General features: G+C 40.5%; 1 protein-coding gene across 1 annotated transcript in view; it reads right to left on the reverse strand.

The window, feature by feature from the left end:
• Positions 1-18,278, reverse strand: part of MALRD1 (MAM and LDL receptor class A domain containing 1) — a 433,259-nt gene that overhangs the window by 157,862 nt on the left and 257,119 nt on the right. Inside the window, exon 21 of the mRNA XM_019529906.1 lies at positions 16,307-16,487. Within this exon, the coding sequence (XP_019385451.1) occupies positions 16,307-16,487 (181 nt within the window). The remainder of the gene's footprint in view (positions 1-16,306; positions 16,488-18,278) is intronic.

Raw genomic sequence — 18,278 nt, forward strand, 5'->3', positions numbered from 1 at the left:
ATGCTATATCAGTAAAGGTCTATTGGTCAGGTCACAGTTAGAGTAGTGCATCCAGTTCTGGGTGCCGCACTTCAGAAGGGATGTGGACAACACTGAGAGGGTCCGAAGGAGGGCTACTTGCATGGTCAGGGGGCAGCAGGGCAGGCCTTACGAGGAAAGGCTTCGGGACCTGAACTTGTTCAGCCTCCACAAGAAAAGGCTGAGAGCGGATCTGGTGGCCATCTATAAACTTACCAGGGGGACCAGCGGGGCATGGAAGAATCCTTGTTTCCCCGAGCACTACCAGGAGTAACTAGGAATAACAGACACAAGTTGACTGAGAGTAGGTCCAGGCTAGACATCAGGAAACACTACTTTACAGACAGGGTGGCTAGAATCTGGAACCAACTTCCAAGGGAAGTGGTGCTCACTCCTACCCTGAGGGGTCTTCAAAAGGAGGCTAGATAATCACCTGGCTAGGGTCATTTGACCCCAGCATTCTTTCCTGCCTATGGCAGGTGGTCAGACTTGATGATCTGCTCAGGTCCCTTCTGACCCTACCTACTATGAAACTAAGGCTGGTGGCTCACATATGGCTCTGAAACTGACTGAATTCTTCTAGTCAATATGGAATCAAGGAACTATATCCCAGGAGTACAAGGATGCATCCATTGTCCACTTGTACAAGTGGAAAGACAACAGACAATCCTGCAACAACCATCAGGGTATCTCCTTGCTGTTAATAGCTGGCAAAAACCTCACCAGAATTCTGCTGAACCATCTTGTGCAACAAACACATTGAATAAGGGCTTCTTCCCTGACAGTCAATGTGGCTTCAGGAAAGGCTGTGGGACCATAGACGTGCATTACACATGCACATACAATCACATGCAGAATCCTGGAATTGCTCATGGAGCCAGCAAGCCACAAGCATTTTAGCCTCCCATAGGAGTTACCCTCGAAGCCAAACTCGCATACAGGTGTCAGTAATTGTATATATGTCAACAATCATAGCAAATGAACAATATTTTTGAGAGTAGAAAGTATCTGTCTGGTCACTGGGCCTTCATACTGCTATGAGAGGATCATCTATCGGTAAGTTCATGCAAGCATATTGTTTCTCTTGAAATTTACTACAAAAGCCAGTAGGATCTGGTAGGGCCAATGAGTTTTGCTCTGTCTTTGTGAGAGAGTGTGCACAAGCAACCTTTCAATAGTTGGTAAGACAGAAGCATTTCTGTGATGGCTGCTTCATTTATTTTGAATTTTAGGTACTTAAGAAAGGCTGAATAGTAGTAATGCAAACTGTAGATGTACCTTATCTAGAACAGAATGGATAACTGGAGGAAAATTTAATCAACAGAAAGTTGTAATCTCTCATCTTAAAATGATAGACGCCAAGAAATTTCATAGTTATATTATTATATGAATAATCTGCAACTAGAAATGCCTGTCACAAAAAGTATTAAGTTATATCATGCCTGGATCAGATAAAGGGTTTCCAATCTCTTATATATTCCAAAGAGTAACAACTAACCCCTTTTCAGTATTTCCTCTGTTCTGGAGGAACACTGTATTAATATTTCAAAATGACCCATGTCAGTGAATGGTGAGAGGAATAAATAAAGTAACAGTATAATTAAATAACTGACAGTATTTAACCAAAATGGTGTAGGCTCAATGACAATGAAAATCATAGACATCAGATTATTAATTGATCTAATAAATTATATGTTTTCTATAATTATTAAGTTTCAAGAAACAATGGAGTTTTTTCTTACCCAACTTGGTTTTCAAGTAGCAAAAACACTCCCAACTTTATTATGGACTAATTGCTTTCCAATTTAGAGTGTTTAAATTTAATTTGTGTTCCCAAAAGGGGACGAGATTAATAAATGTTTAGATACTCTTTTGATATTATTTAAAATAGAAGGACAGCCAAACTGTTTTAAAAAAATGTTTATTATTTAAACACTTTGAACATGAATACATTCCTTATTTTCCAAGTTTTGGCCTGGAACAAATTAAAATATGCATAGCACCCCCCCCCCCAAACCAAAAATAGCAGCAGATCTGAAACTACTCAGTAGCATGAAAAATAAAGAAGGCTTAACGCCTAACTATTTTATAACAAGAGTTGAGTTTGTTTGCCTTCATTAACAGTATTATTTTAAACAGGCTCAGATCCATATAAAAACATCAACACACTATTAGCATACTTAACAATAATGGTTCTGTCCATACATGACCTTGGTGGTCTTTCACAGGGAAGTCTGGATAAAATTTTCTACTGATGCAAACTAGAAATCAGTTCAAACAACACTTTTGGTTCAGAAGCTGTAGGGAATTTTATGTAGCTCATGTGCCATGTAGAACACCAGGCTTAATTTGAAATCATGCATTCAATCTGACATAAACAGTAGACTTACTAAATTATATTGACTTCTAGTAAAGAATTTCATCTGTAAATACAAAATCCAACTAATGTGGTCCCTAAAGATGCTCAAAGAGACATCAAGAATCTGGTGGAAAAAGCATATAAAAAGCATGAATCAAAGATGTAACCAACAATCTATCAATATATGAAAGATGCAGAATCCTGCATCAATTCAAGCAATATGAAAGTTCAAAAAGATTTTCTTCAGCAGTCCTGGTTTTTAGCTCTTCAGATCTGTCATAGACAGATATATGTATAACATACACTAAATAGGAAATTATTAAATCTGACAGATAGAAGTAAGGGTAGACTAGAGGGGAGAAAGTTAGGGCAGGTATGGCCAACCTACCACAAGTGGCACCATGAGCCTTTGTGTGTGGCACACAGCAGATCAGGGAATGGATGAACAACACAGTGGCAGATAGGCAGAAAGCAGAGTAGCAGATGGGACAAGGAGCACAGAAAAAGAAAGCACAGCAACAGACTGGGTAGGGAACATAGGGCAGGATGCAAAAAGCAGAGCAGCAGATTAAGCAGGGGAAGAATATCAGAATGGCACTTCCAAAGACTTCAGGGCTTATTTCCCCCACCTGACCACAATATGCCTGCACAGAATGTTGCTGGAATTTGATTGGAGCACCTGGTTCTATGGAATCCTGTAGCATGTCAGGGTCCCAGGGGCACCCGTGATGCCCCTTGGTGGCTACGTGAGCATGCCCCACTCTGCCCCTAGGGTGCCTTCCTTTATCTCCTGCCATGCCTTGATGATATAAAGATAATAATGGGGAGGCATCCCTATCTAGCAGACAAACAGCAGATCAAGTTGAGCGTCTCTTAAGAACAATGTATTTATCATAGTTCAATAAAGATATCAAGTCAATGAATACCAAACATTTACTAGATCCCTTAACTTTAGTGTGAGGGTTTGGATAGGATGCAGGCAGCTGGGCTTGCAGGAAGGCCCCTAAGAGCAATTATGAGGTTAGCAAAGTAGGTGTGCAGATTACTAGAGCATTGGGCTGGGGTCTAAGTCAGAGGGCTGAGAACACAGGGACTAAGTTCCAGGAGGACTGAGAAGTGAAATTCAAGAGGCAAAATCCAAGAAAAAATCTGAGATCAGAAACCAGGAGTCAGAGAATTGGTGCCTTGTTTCAGGGGAGATCCAAGGTCAGAGTTGGGAAGAGCCAAACCTGAGTCAGGAGCCAGGATAATCAGAAGGAGTAGTGAATGCAAGGCTTGCCAGAGCAAACTGTGGTTGTGTCAAGGCATGCCGGTAGCCTGAGGCTGCAGGTGCACTTAAACAGGATGAGCAGCTCTTTCAGTAGCTAATCCAGTCACAGAAAACTTGGGCAATCTCATTAGCCAGTGATCGGGGCAGATGCAATAGCTCACGTGCTTGGTCCAGCTGGGCATCCCTGATCAGAGTTATTGACAGTACTGCCCACCCCAGTCCCCCTTACAGGACTGTCTTCTAAGCATCCCAGGATCTGGCTTTTCTGGGTACCTCTGATGGAAGTATTACACTAGTTTGAAGTCATGAATGTGGTTGACTGGTTCCCAGGATTATATTTTAGTCCCATAGGTCTTCTAATCAATCAAGTAGTGTTCCTCGGATCTATTTAGAGTCTAAGGCCCACTTAACAATATATGTTTCATGACCTTTCACTATCACGGGTGGGGGCATAGATTCAGATGGTCAGGATGTTTTTTGATGAATGGTTTGAGTAGGAATATATGGAAAATGGGGTGTGCTTTAATGTTTCTGGAAGCTGGAAGTGAACACAAAAGATTTATTTGTTCTATAAACTGAAATGGGCCGAGATACCGGTAGTCCAGTTTGGCTAATGGTCTCAGGGTCTAGATATTTTTTGAAGAGAGACAGGCCAAAATGGTGGGCTCAGGTTGTCACCAGTTGAAATGGTGGGCCTGGGCTGTCAGTGTCGGTCAGCCTGGTCTTTATATGCAATCTCAGCTGTGCCGAGGTAAGCCTCGAGTTTGTCTTTAACCTATTGGAGGTGCAATACAAAGTAATTTACCACAAGAATCCATAGATTCATAGATATTAGGGTCAGAAGGGACCTCAGCAGATGAGGGAAGGTACTGGACAGAGTTGGGGATGGAATCCATAGTTGGAGAAAAAATGGGGTGTGGTCTGTGGGTGTATGGAAAGCATTGTTATATGTGAACTCTGCTAGGGCGAGTAAGATCACCCTATTATCCTGATGAAAGTTTAAAAAGCACCTGAGGTATTGCACAAGGGTCTGATTTAAAATTTATGTTTGTCTATTAGTCTGAGGATGGTATGCAGAGGCATGCAGAGGTTTCATACATCGAGTGTTACAAAACTTGTGCCAGAAGCATGAAATAAATTGGGGAGCACAACTGGACAGCATTTGGGACAGGCTACCATGTCTGCAAAATATATGCCTCAGAAAACTGCCAGCTGTTTTACTGGCAATGGGGACAGACTGGGTAGGGATGAAATGCACCATCTTAGTTAATTAATACACCACAGCCATGGTTATGAAACAGGTCTCGAATGTGGAAGGTCTACAATGAAATCCACCAAAATATTGACCATGGTAGTGTGAGGGTGAGTAACAGCTGAAGAAGACCATCAAACCTAGTTCAAGGTTTCTTGATCCAGGCACACATAATGTATGGACAGACATATCATTTAATATCCTGACCCATTTGGGGGCACCAGAATTGCTGGAAGACTCAGAACTGGGTCTTGGTCTGTCCAAAGTGACCCACAGGAGATGAGTCATGATAGAAAAGCAATGTTCTTGATCTTATAGGACCCTCTGGAATGTACAGATGGTCCCCTGAGCCACTAAAAATTGGGTGCAGTTCATTAGCAAAGGGATAATTTACAAAGGATGGCTAAGAGGAGGCTTGGCTGAGTGGTTCCCTGAATGAAGTTCTTAAGCTAAGGTTCGTCCTTATGGGATAAGGCATCTGCTTTTTTGGTTTTTGACTCCTGGATGGTACAATGATTATGAACTTAAAATGGGAAGAGAAGAATGACCAACAGACCCATTGCAAATTTAAATTCTGGCTCAATTTGCCATTCCAAGTTCTTATGGCTTGTTAGGGACAGGATGGAGAGCCCTTTCTAGAAGGTATTGCCATTCCTCAAAAGCTGCCTTGATTGTGGAGTTCTCAGTCCCAAATATCATCATTCATTTTGACTCCTCAGGAGTCAGGGTCTGGGAATAAAACACACAAGGGTGCATCTTGTTTGGAACATAATAGCCCCTAAAATAAAACTCAAAAAGTCAGCTTCCACTACAAAAGGTTTTGTGGGATCAAGGGTGCATCAGAATGGGAGCAGTGATGAAAGCCCTTTTTAGTTTCTTGAAGGCTGTTTGGGTCTCTTGAGACCATTTAAACAGTACCCCTAAACAGTACCCCTTTCTTAAGGAGGGTGGTCAGCAGGGCTACTAAGTGTGAAAACTTTCTCATGAAATGCCTATAAAAATTAAGAAAGCCCACAAACTGTTGGACCTCTTTAACATCATGTGTCATGGTCCCTTTAGTAACAGCAGTTACTTTATGTGGATCCATTGGTCGGCACTCGGTGGAAATTATATAACCCAAGAATTCAATTGAGGCCTTCTCAAAATCACATTTCCCTAGCTTAACATATATTCAGTTCTCTCAGAGTCTGAGCAGCACCTGATACACATGTTCTGAATTTTGGGCCAGACCATCAGAAAAAATTAAAATGTCTTCCAAATTAATTGTAAAAAAGTGGTCCAGTGTATCTTGAAACACATCATTAACAAAATGTTGGAATGTGGAGGGGGGCACTGCAGAGTCCTAAGGGCATAACTGGGTATTCAAAATGCCCACAGTGGGACCAAACTGTAGTCTTCCACTTGTCCCCCTCCCATATACGAACTAGGTTGTAGGCTTTTTGCAGATCTAAGTTTGAAAAAATCTTGGCCTAACAAAGCTGCTCAAATAATTCATTCATTAAAGGTAGTGGACAACAGTTACACAACATTATCTTGTTTAAGGCCCTGTAGTCAATGCCAGGGCAGAGAGAGCCATCTTTGTTGCCCACAGAGAATGTTGGGGCCCTGGCTGGGGATGTAGAAGGCCTGATGAACCCCTTACAGAGGTTCTGCATAATGAACTCCTTGAGAACTTTAAGCTCTGATTCAGGGAGGGCACCCAAACGGGATCTGTACCCCTGGTAAAAGATCAATGGGGCAAATGTAAGGGTTGTGTGTGGGAAGTTGGTCCACACCTTTCTTGTTGAACATGTCAGCCAGATCTCAATATCTGGCAGGAAGAGATGGGTCAGCATCTGCGGGGTATGTACTTCCCATTAAGGCAGGCTGCAGATCTTTTATAGCTGGTGTTAGTGCCCTGATGTTTTCAGCCCTGCTTCTGGCCTGGGTACCAGCCAGGGGATCTCCTCTAAGCAAGTGTGCAAGCAGTAAAGTGGGTTGAAACAGAGCTCACTTAACCCCCAAGAGATGTCTGGATTATGGAGGTATAGCCAAGGAGTTCCAAGGATAAGTGAAAAGTCAGGGAAACCGATAAAGTCAAAACAAAGAGACTCTGGGTGGTCACTTATTGTTGCTCCTAGTGTAACCATCTCACTGATGATGGGCCCCAAGGAGTGTTGGGATCCACCCATGGTTTCTATTACTTTGGGGTTCTATTTTGGCCTGACTAGCATCTGATGCAATTCTGCAAGGGTTAAGTGTATGATATTACCAGAGGGCCCTGTGTCTAAGACGGCCAGAACAGGGACATCCAACCTAAACCAATGCTGTAGGTGAAGGATGACCAGCGAGGACAAATCTTGGGGCCTGGTGGCACTCGAGTGTTTAATAAGTCAGAGGAGCTGGCTGAATGGTCACTAGTGGGCCTGGACAACATCTCTATAATGAGGCTGGGCTGAGGAGGTTCCCAAAGAAAACATGGGCATTCCCCACCTAGGCAGGTTAGGGCGAAGTGCTGTGCCTCCCCACAATGTAGGCAGAGGCCCTGGAAGTGATGACTAGCCTTCTCTTCTGGTGGGGTGGGGGATAGATTCTTCTCCTCGTCTGGTCTACCTGCATAGATTCCAATGAGGGCAGTGTTGGCTTGTCCTAACTGAGATTTGGCTCAGCACTCACGTTGGCACTCAGACAGATGGGTGTCAATACAGCTACTAAGGTCAATGGGTGCATCCAAAGTAGCTTGGAGCTTCACCTGGGCCAACGTGTCTTTAACATGGCTCTGAAGACCCTGATGTAAGCAGACGTGTTGAGCTCTCTCATTTCAGTGTCAGTGAGCAGTCATCTAAACTCAGAGGCATAACTTAAAACCAGGCAGTGCCTTTGTCTGAAAGGTCTGGAGAACTTACTCTGCAGTATGGACCCAATGGGGGTTGTCAGAGATCTTGGCCACAGCTTGTATAAGGTGTCTGAGTTTGTTAAGGAGGGGGTTTGCTGATTTCAGAAGTGGGGAAGCCCAGGCCAGGGTGTACCCATTCAAAAGGCTGATGGTCAGTCCCACCTTGGCCATATCTGAAGGGTAGATTTGAGGCAGAGTTGAAAAGTGAGGTGACACTGGTTAATGAACCCCCAGAAGCAGAGGGGATTCCCATCAGATGTACTGGGTAACAGAATCTGGGGTTCAGGATAAGATGAGTGGGCTGGCTTCCCCAGTGGGCCTGGAATCAGGGTACATTGAGCTGCCAGGGCCATAATCTGGATTTGTAACCCTTGTAAAGCAACCAGCAGCTTGCCTCCAGAAATCTGTCCTGGTGGTAGATCCATCTCCCCGTACCAATGTGGGTCTGGGAGGCACACCTTGTTGTAAAGGTTTGGCCAGGATGTAGGTTTTTTCAGGACATGGGAATAATTACAGGGTCAGCAACATTCCTTTCCTTTTTTATGTCCTTGTAGCAAGGTATTTAGCAAAATTTGCAAATTCATTGGAATCTGACAGGCCATGCCATAAGCACTTCTGCTATGGCCTCAAACTTATGACTTCTAGGCTGTCAACCATGAGCCTTAGTGCCTGCACAAGCCCCAAAGACAAAAGTAGAATAGGGGAAGAAGCAAAATGGAACATAAAAAAGCTAGGGAAAGAGAACAGAAGGGTCTAACTATTAGAGAACTTGTTCCTCCAGACCCTAGATTTAATCCCAGCATTCCTGGTCTCAACATTGCTTTGTGGTCTAGCAAAATGCTGTAAACCACCTGATGAAAAAACTAATGTCTCCATCCCCTTTTAGTGGCACATCCACATGAAAGATAACAGCCTGTTACTGCTAACAGTAACTTTGTTAGCTGAAGTTATAAAAATCCTCACCCTGCCAGTAATCCATAAGGGGTATTGGATTCCCTATAACAGAATTTCTAAATAGGGTTCTGTTAATTAATGCTTTGTTTTCAACTATAACATTTAAAATAAAACTTTGTAAGTAAACGTTAAGAGTTGTGAAAACCTGCAAAAGTCAGGAAATACAAAATTATGGTTGCCGGAACAACCTTACTGTGGCTCTCTCTGGTTCATGCATTATATTGCACATTCCTTATGCCATGACAACATATTCCCCCCAAGCCCATGCCACAAGCAACGTGGAAGCACAGGTTACCAATAATTGAAATCCAAAAAGCAAGATGAGACCAGAAACCAGGAGTCAGAGAACTGGTGCTTAGTTCTAGGGGAGATCCAAGTTTATAGTCAGGAAGAGCCAAAGCTGAGTTAAAAGAAGCAGTGAATGTAAAGTTTGTCAGAACGGACTAAGGTTGTGTCAAGACATGACTGCAGTCTGAGGCTGCAGATATGCTTAAAAGAGGTGAGCGGCCCTTTCAGCAGTCAATCTCATTAGCCAGAGATCAGGGACAGGTTTGACAGCTGGTCCAGTGGGGCATGCTTGATAAAAGTCCCTGATAATTAGCACTTTTCCCCTGAAATGAGACAAATTTAAAGATGCCTAATGATTGCCTACATTTGTAATGATTGCCAACACTCTAGAATCAGAGAACTGTTCACTGGTTGCTAAAATGATTCTCACTAAATAAAAGCCTAATCCAAAGCCTATTGCAGTCAATGGGAACCTTTCACTGGATAAGGCCCTATCCCTGTGACCTGACTCCTAATGGAAATCATATTTCAAAACATCTTGATACAGGAGCAATGGTAGAAAAAGAGGAAAACATCATTAAGGGTTAAAATGTAAAGCAAAAAAACCCTTGAAAAAAACAAACAAACAAAAACCCAAGAAGAAAAGAAAAAGCAGAAAGGAGACCTTATAAAATAAAAAATGATAACCCCCCCCCCCCGGATTTATATTATGGCTGAATACAAACACATATCTTGAGAACCTGAACCAGCTCAGGTTTCTAAGCACCCAGCATAGTCTACCAGTACAACATGCCAAACCTGCCACTTCATACCAGTTTCTGCAACAGGTATTTGTATTGTTTGTTATAAACATTTAACCCGTTCCTGAGTTCCTGTGCAGGAAGATCTAATTTCTCCACTAAATGTAAAACTTTGCTTTGTACAAAAATGAAGATTTATGTAAAGCACTGATACTCAATCTTTTGGCCGAGGGGGCTAGATGAGGGGTGTGGGGCCTGTCCACAGGCCTGATTAGGCCCCACATACAAGGACTGGGCCCTAGGACCCCACACTATTCCCATATACCTGGATCATGCTCTGGGGGCCCCACACTGCCTCTACCCAGTCCCACATGCCAGGACTGGGTTCTAGGGAATCCTGCACTAGCTCCACCCAGTTCTATGTGTTGGGATCAGGCTCTGGGGGCCCAGTGCTACCTCCATGTGCTGGAACTGGGTCTTACTAGGTCCTATGTGCCTGACCTAGCATACAAGGTTATTGTTCTTTGGGCTTCCTGTACCCATGGGGAACCCTGCAGGTCGAATGACATTGCATGGAGGGCCAGATCTGGTCTGTAAGCTGAGAAGTGATAGCCAGTTTGAAAGGATTCAAGGCTAGATTAAACAACCAAACAGTGACTTGTTTTCCCATGTGCTTGAAGCTGTAATTCTAGGATGTAATCTTCCTGACCAGGCTCGCAATACTTTTGTAGTATCAGGTTGTGGTTAGGGGAAGCAAAGTTGTTCAGAGTTAATTCAGTACTTTTGCCTCTGATTCATCTCATAAGAAAAAGATCACAAAGTAAACCCAACATTTAAAATTTTTAGACCAAATCTTTAGTGCTCTGGGGAAGTATTGAGCTCAGTTCTAATGGCAGCTAACCTAGTAACTCATTTCTATGAAGACCTGGTTCCCATAGTTTTGGGGGCTTTTTTAAAGCTTGGGTATAGTTGTAACACCTCAGGAAGAGTGATAGATTGGAGTGATAAATGCTAGCACTAATCTCCTTAAAGAAGAAAACACTGTGAAATACGGTTTCAAAGAGGACAGCTCACAAAGTTGCCAGAAGTGACCTTCTTCCTGTGTTGTTACAAGATTCATTTAACTAACCATGAAAGCCTATGTAAATCAGATAATAATTCAGCAAATGAATGACATGGATCATTCCTCTCATTGTTCCTGGAAATTTCTATTACATTTTAATTTAGAATTATTGTTTTATTTAATCATCATCTGTTTTCTTTAATGGTGTCTTGCGAGAAATAATTAGCACCGTAATTGCATCACACCATATGGTTCAATGAGGTAAATTTTCAGGCTGATATTCTCTGTTCTTGCTTCCTGCTGAAGCAAAGCTTGGCTTTATAAAATAATTATTTTATACACAAAGTCCAGATTTTTGGCAATAGCACTTCAGAGATCTTGATTCTAACCCACTATTATGAATCAGCAGTGTCAACACACTCTCTTTCATGAGAAAACACTACATTTTAAGATGATTACTAATGGAATAGATAGAACTGCTGCTACTTTTTGGCAATCTTTAGAAATCACAAGGTAGACATGGTGAAGAGATCAAAAATTCCCCAACATCCATCCATCCAGGGGCAATATTTTGTATCACGCATAGCATGGTGCCATTTTTTCTTAATGCCTTTAAAGCTTTCTGATTATTCAGCCTGTATAAGTGGCAGATAGTAGTTCAGTACTTATAGTATAGTTAGTATAGTATAGTTAAACTATATTGTATTGAAAAGCCTTGCCTTTTCTTTATGATTTATTCCTCAGTGTGATTAATCACTGTAAATAGCATAACTTTTTATTGCACGACGGCTTCCTTTTCTTCAGGTGCCCTCATTGTTTGTTAGAACATACAAATATATTGTTTGGATAAGTGTCACAAATAAATTAATTAAACAAGGAAACTCCCCCCCACCTTGACCTCTGCCTAGAAGTGCAATATGTTTCTGCTTGTATTTTGCAAAGCCCATTTTTGTTTGCTATCTATTAGGTTTGTTTTAGCAGCCATAAAAAAGCTTGTACTTGTGCTACAAAAAGAAAGAAAGAAAGAAAGAAAAAAAGAAAGAAACAATTTAGGCATGATGTAGTTCTGAGTGCTCCAGGCTAGGCTCAACAGGGAAATTCTGTTTTCGTGAATTTGGTGAAATTTATTTTATTTGTCTGTTCGACAAAGGTAAAGGAATCAATAACAAACAAGAATGGTAAGGGCAGGTCAGCCTCCTTGATGTCAGCACACCAGGATTAAGGGTCAGCACACCAACCGTGTTACGAAAACCAAACGGCTTTGGCCCAAACTGTAGAATGCAAATGTTCATCTAAATAGCTGAGCTGGTGGATAAGGACAATGGAAAGATCCCCACTGATGTCACAGAGTTTGGTTCATGTCCTTGTTGTATGAGGCAGTTAGGAAAAGGGTGCACTGCTATTTTATAAACAGCATTGCTCATGCTGCAACTCAGATTGTTACAGGGCATGGATTCCCAGGAAGGAGAAATGAGTCCCAAATAGAAAGAGTACTGGGAAAATCAACCAGTTATATATCTTTTCCCCTACCAAAAAAAAAGTGCTTAAATTAATATATTCCTGTGCAGATTAACCAAATTAATCTCTAATAGTTCTCTCTAGTACTCTGTGCAGAGCAGAGAATCACAGAGAGAAACAGCATGGGTATAGCTATTAATTCACTTCATTCAAGCCAACCAACTGAGACTGAACATTCATTAAACAAACATAGCATATACAGAGTCCTTCACAAGGCAAAGGGCTTATGTACCTATCTATGCTGTGGTTTATAAGGGAATAGTAATAATAATCTTATAACAAAAAACCACTGTTCTATTCACCAAAACTACAGTAACACACAAATACATGTAATAATTATAATGACCTATATTGCAACATGCAGGAGTTCAGTAGGAGACACTAAATATTAGCTTCCCTCGTACTTCTAGCTGTGCAAGACAGGAAGGAAGGAGGATTTAAATGAGCTAAGCATAGAAATACATATTTTAAAAATGGTCAGATTTGTATTTATTTATATTTCAACCTGGAATCTATGCAAAATGAAGAGAATTATCAATAAAAGTTTGCTATCACCAAGCACAAGCTTTTGGAGAACAAAACTGTTTTGATTTTGTAGAAAGTGTCAGGGAGAAGATGAGAAGGAAAAAAATCATATGGAAAAGAGTAAATTCTACCTGAGATGCTCTAAATAACATATTCCAGAATTTGCATAAAACAGGGCCGATTCTTTAATTCCATTTGAAATAGCCCTAGGTCAGGGGTAGGCAACCCCTGGGCACATGTGTCAATGTGGCCAACGATCTGGGCTGGAGGGCCACATAAAGAGTTTCAATGAGCTGTCGCAGGCTGTCGGGGGGGGGGGGTGCTGATCCAATCTAAAGCAGGTTGGCGTATGGGAGGAGCTGCTGATCCAGCACAGTTGCAGGGGAGGGGAGCAATTGGTCTTATCTGGTCCTTGGCCCATTTGACCCACACCCACCGCCAAAGGTGTCAGATGGATTGGGAGGGCAGGTGGGCAAGGTCTCCATGAAGACTGGCCCAGGACCCCTGCGAGCTGGTTGTGTTTGGCCAGGCAGATGGGACTAGGATGTGGGCAGGTGGGAAGGGAGTGTCATCTGGAAGCAGAATGAGAGGGCAGTGGTGGGGACTGGGATCAGGGCCAGGATCGAGGGGTAGTGATAATGTGGGGCCAGGGCCCAGGGCTGAATTGCAATCCACTACCTGCATGTCCCAGCCCAGAGAACCTGGCATCCATAATTCTGGCATTAATATTACACTACTGATTCATATTCAGGTCCTTTTCTGTAATTCTGCAGCCCAGCCACTTGTTTTTCATTTTGAATTTGTGCTTTTGATTGTTCTTTCCTAAGTGTAGTATTTTACATTTGACCTTACTGAATTTCATCCTATTTAATTCAGAATATGTTTTTCAAAATATCAAGATCATTTTGCATTCTAACCCTGTCTTCTTTAGAGCCTTTTACCCAACCCATCATGGTGTCACCTACAATTTTATGACACAAAATTTCCTTGTGATGTTACTAAGACATTTGATGTGGAAGTGACAGTTCTGTACAGAAGGATCATCATACATTTTAGCTTTCCTGATGACACCTTTTTTCTTTGAAGTTTCATTTATAAAGTAGCTCTTTATATGCCTCTTTTTTGTAGCCAGTTTATGCTCTTTTCTGACTTTAACAGTACTATATAGGCGTGTCCAAAAAGAGCCTCCCATGAATCATCCTTGATCATAATCACTAATTTTCTGCAAGTTATGATGCAGAAGTTATAATGTAAGAAATAATGTCCAAATGCATAGTGTAATTGCTTTCCCAGCAGATCCTGTTTTTGAAGCTATGCTCATAAAACAAATTGTTACTCTAACATTATAATAAACCAAACTTACTTTCTGAGCTGTTTCACTGCACTAGCAATAGCAATAGCTATAGCATTGCTATAGCAATGTAATAGCAATGTAATACAATAGTGGTTATAAAACAAATGTTAACATTCAAATTTATATAATCAGTCACAGAAACTGAATCCAAAGTAAACCTCAGTGATATGAGCATTTTGAGACCTTTAAACTCTATTTTCCAAAAAAAATGTTCAAAGTTCAAAAGTACAAAGTCTTGTTTTCAGAATATCTCACAAGATATGGTATTATAGATTATCATAGTTTATTTTACACTAGCAAACACTGTATTATACGTTATAATGCTAATACTTATATGCTTAAAATTCATATTTTATATATGCAAGATTGCTTTTATAGATAGTAAAGGCAAATATTGCAATATAACAACAGTAAAAGTAGAGTTTACCTTTAACTCCATATATTGTAAATTGTAAATGATTATATATTTTGCTTCTATTAACTGTACTGGCTGAAATGCACCTATTTAAAAAAGTTACACATTTACATGAAAATAAAAAGTTATTATATTTATGCCATGAATTCAAGGTAAGCTCCTTTCACTTTTTTTCCTTGCCATGTTTATAAACTAAATTTCTCTGTGAAATCAAGTGGTAGATTGTCCAAGATACTGTAGAAAGACTAGCGAACTTACACAGAATAGGGTTTCACAAGGTTAAGTTATATTAATTAAATACATCTGGGTAGCATTTGATTATAGCTTGTCCAGTGCAAGCTTATTCATGTGACTTAGAGGAGTGCTGTGTTCAGCTTCCTTACCATCTATTTTATTAATCTGGCCCCAGCATCATCTCTGAACTCCTCTTATATGAAGGTCAAAATGGGTTGTATCCTTGCTGTGCCAGCTATTAATCCAACTCCAATTTTGATTGAACAGGAAACTAGATCCCATACTAAACGATTATCTGCAGTGACCACCATTCAAATCATGACAAAATGGATACATTGCAACCTAATAAACCCACTGGGTCCCTCAGTTGCTGAGGGAGAACCACTCTGCTTGGTGTATATGAAAATCTGCACAAAAACAGAAGAAAGTAATTCTCAGTTTCAAAAAGGCTAATATCATGATTATCCAGAGAGCTGGTTCTACTCTAATCTGCAGATGGAAGGAACGAGGAGAAAACGAATTCCAGCAAGGTAGGTGGGATCTTATAAGCCCACTCCTCAAGCGCATGAGAGCTAGCAGTATTCCACTGCATCCTTCTGCCTAGCCAACCAACCTCCTACTGCTCCCACATCCCTTTCCAAAACCCATGAGGAAGCTGAGTAGCCACAACAAGGGGAAGAAAGAAAAGGGATACATGGGGGAGGCAACCCCTTAAATTAGGCCAAGAGTTTTCTTTTTTTTCCCCCCTGCTGGCCCAGACAATATATACATAACCTTGGGAGTCATTTGTGACCTCAGTGTCTTTCCACAGCAATAGATTAGAATTAGGTGAGAAAATGAGCCAGATTCTCACAGAGTGTAAATGGCAAATGTCAAGATATCACAGCTATGGCTACCTATAGCATCAGAGAATCTAACTCAATAATATCAGTGGTGAATTGAACTAAAGGTGAAATTGGGTTGAAGCAGAGAAAGCTCTTATTTTAAATCCAATGGCTTAAACAGAAAAGGCAATTCATAACTTTCTTGGCCTTTCCTCCAATGACGAGTTTCTGGGATTTGCTGTCAGCACTATGCTAGTAGCTTTCTTGTGGAGGTGGGGGTGATTTTTGTTTCTTATTACTGTTCTCTTTCTTGCTGATCAAGGTACTTGCTCTATGTAGCCAAATGACCCAATTAATAGACTAGGTCACAATGTATGAGACAATGTATGTATTCTTTTTGTCATGACCTGTGAGAAAGATGTACTTGTATGAAAGTTCCCATTTAAGCAGACAGTCCATTAAAATACCAAGAACAAAAAAATCCCCTTATTCAAGGAAGATTTGTTTTGTATAGATCTTGTCAGATCATGTTTGACATACCATCATATATAAAAGCAATTATGTATATCCTATTTCTATTTTTTTTATTTAAATGAAAAAAAAATTCTGAAACTTACTTGTGGTGCAGTTCTTGAACTCAATGTCATCTATTGCTGCTCCTCCTCCTAGATCTTTGGCGCGAACGCCTTCAAATAGGACCTCAAAATTCCTCAATTTCCCCAGGTGTATTTCTGCTTTCTTCCATTCACCAGCATGATTTCTAGACTCACTCCATATTCTTGATATTCCATTATCAGCCTGAAAATGAAAGGAAATATGTATGCTAAGGTACATATAAAGCACAGATTGCTATATACATCATCTACCACATGAACACAAGGAGATTGCACTCAGAGATGTCTCTTGATACTGAACTCTTATATTAAATTTTGTCTGAAATGATTGACACATGCTTTGACGGAACAGAGGGGAGGGGGAAATAATAAAACGAAGAGATTATCATACAAATCACATAAACATCAATAATGGTTGAAGTCTTAGTACACAAATTACTATGTATACACAATCAAACTTCAAAGCAGTCTATTTTGTTATCTTTTCCAGTATCTATTATTTCAGGCTTGGAAAAAATCCACAAACCATTGAATCAGTCTGTCTCATTTTTCTGAGTGCCTATTAAGATTGTTAACTTTGGTTTGTATAGTGCATTTGATTTAACACCGCCCCCCCCAGCATTTGACTTTTTAAAGTATTTAAGTACATCTTTAATATTTAGACATATAATATGAATTACGAAGGTATTATTCCTCTATTCTAAATATGGGGGATGGCTTGCAAATGAAAAAATAGCACACACAAGATAGACACTGTATTTTTAAATAAAAATATTAACTTAGTAGGTTATCCTTAAAAGTTTGCAGCTCAATCTCAGCCAGAAAACGAAGCAGCCCTACCTTATAGTTAGTTGATGAATATAAATAATGAGAGTTTAGGAATATGGGACTGGGAAGGGTCTCCCATTCTGTACATTCATTTATCTAGAGAATCCTAAAACTGGTCCATTCCTATACTTCTTACACACAACAGAAACAAAGCCCCTTATTAAAGCAAAATAAAAATCACTCCACAATGTGTCATAAGCAAAAAGCAAGGAGAGACAAGGATACCCCTCCAATGCTGTGAAGAAGTAAAACCTAAAAGTATTAAAAGCAAAGGTAAAAGTAAGAAAAGAACGGCATCTCTTTGTATGGAGTGTACCTGCTGGAGCATATTTATGTTAATAAGAGAATCTTATGTAGATTTACGGTAGGAGAAGTAAAAAAGTGTTTTTTTATATACTATAGAGAACAGAATGCCGCATGTAAGCATGCATTCAATGTTTTGTAAAAGTGATTAATGATTGAATCATGGAATTGATACAGAGCTGGTCCTCAGAAATATCAGTCATGGGAAAACTGATTGCTTTCTGGCAAATTATCATTACCTGTAATGGTGATTGTTGAAAAGTGCAGGACCTTTACACTGAATGGCTCAGTAATAATAGGCTTGGCAGAGCACTCAGGGAAGTGTCCACATAACAGCATGCAAAACACACACGCAATCTCAGACAAATAGCAGAAACTTGAATCCAACAGCATAAAATGGATGGCAGTGTATAATGTGTCTCACCAGTAGCAGTAGGTCTTCCTTAAAGGGCATGGTGACTGAGTATAGACGCTCACTGAAAAAGCAGAACCTTTGTTCATTTTTTGTATCTCATTGATTTAGAATATCTGGCCTGATTAAAGATAAAATAATATTAAAAGGGCCCTCATTGGCACTTAGTAATTCAAATGGTATAGAAGTTGATTAAAATCAATTATGATTTTAACTGCTTTGCCTACAGGGAGGCTCCTGAACTTTTTCTGTCAGTCTTCTTTCAAATGTTACAAATCCATTTACTCACTATATAAGTCAAATCCCATTTTTGGCCTACTACCAATATAAGGGGGCTGAGAATGTGTTAGTCAAGAGAAGGTGAGCCCCTCTCCAAATATGCCTATTGAAGTACAATATAAAAGCAAAATTACCTTTTAAATGTTCCTATTT

This window comes from Crocodylus porosus, unplaced genomic scaffold, assembly GCF_001723895.1.
Source record: "Crocodylus porosus isolate Cpor-Errol unplaced genomic scaffold, CroPor_comp1, whole genome shotgun sequence".
In the NCBI taxonomy this organism is placed as follows: Eukaryota; Metazoa; Chordata; order Crocodylia; family Crocodylidae; genus Crocodylus; species Crocodylus porosus.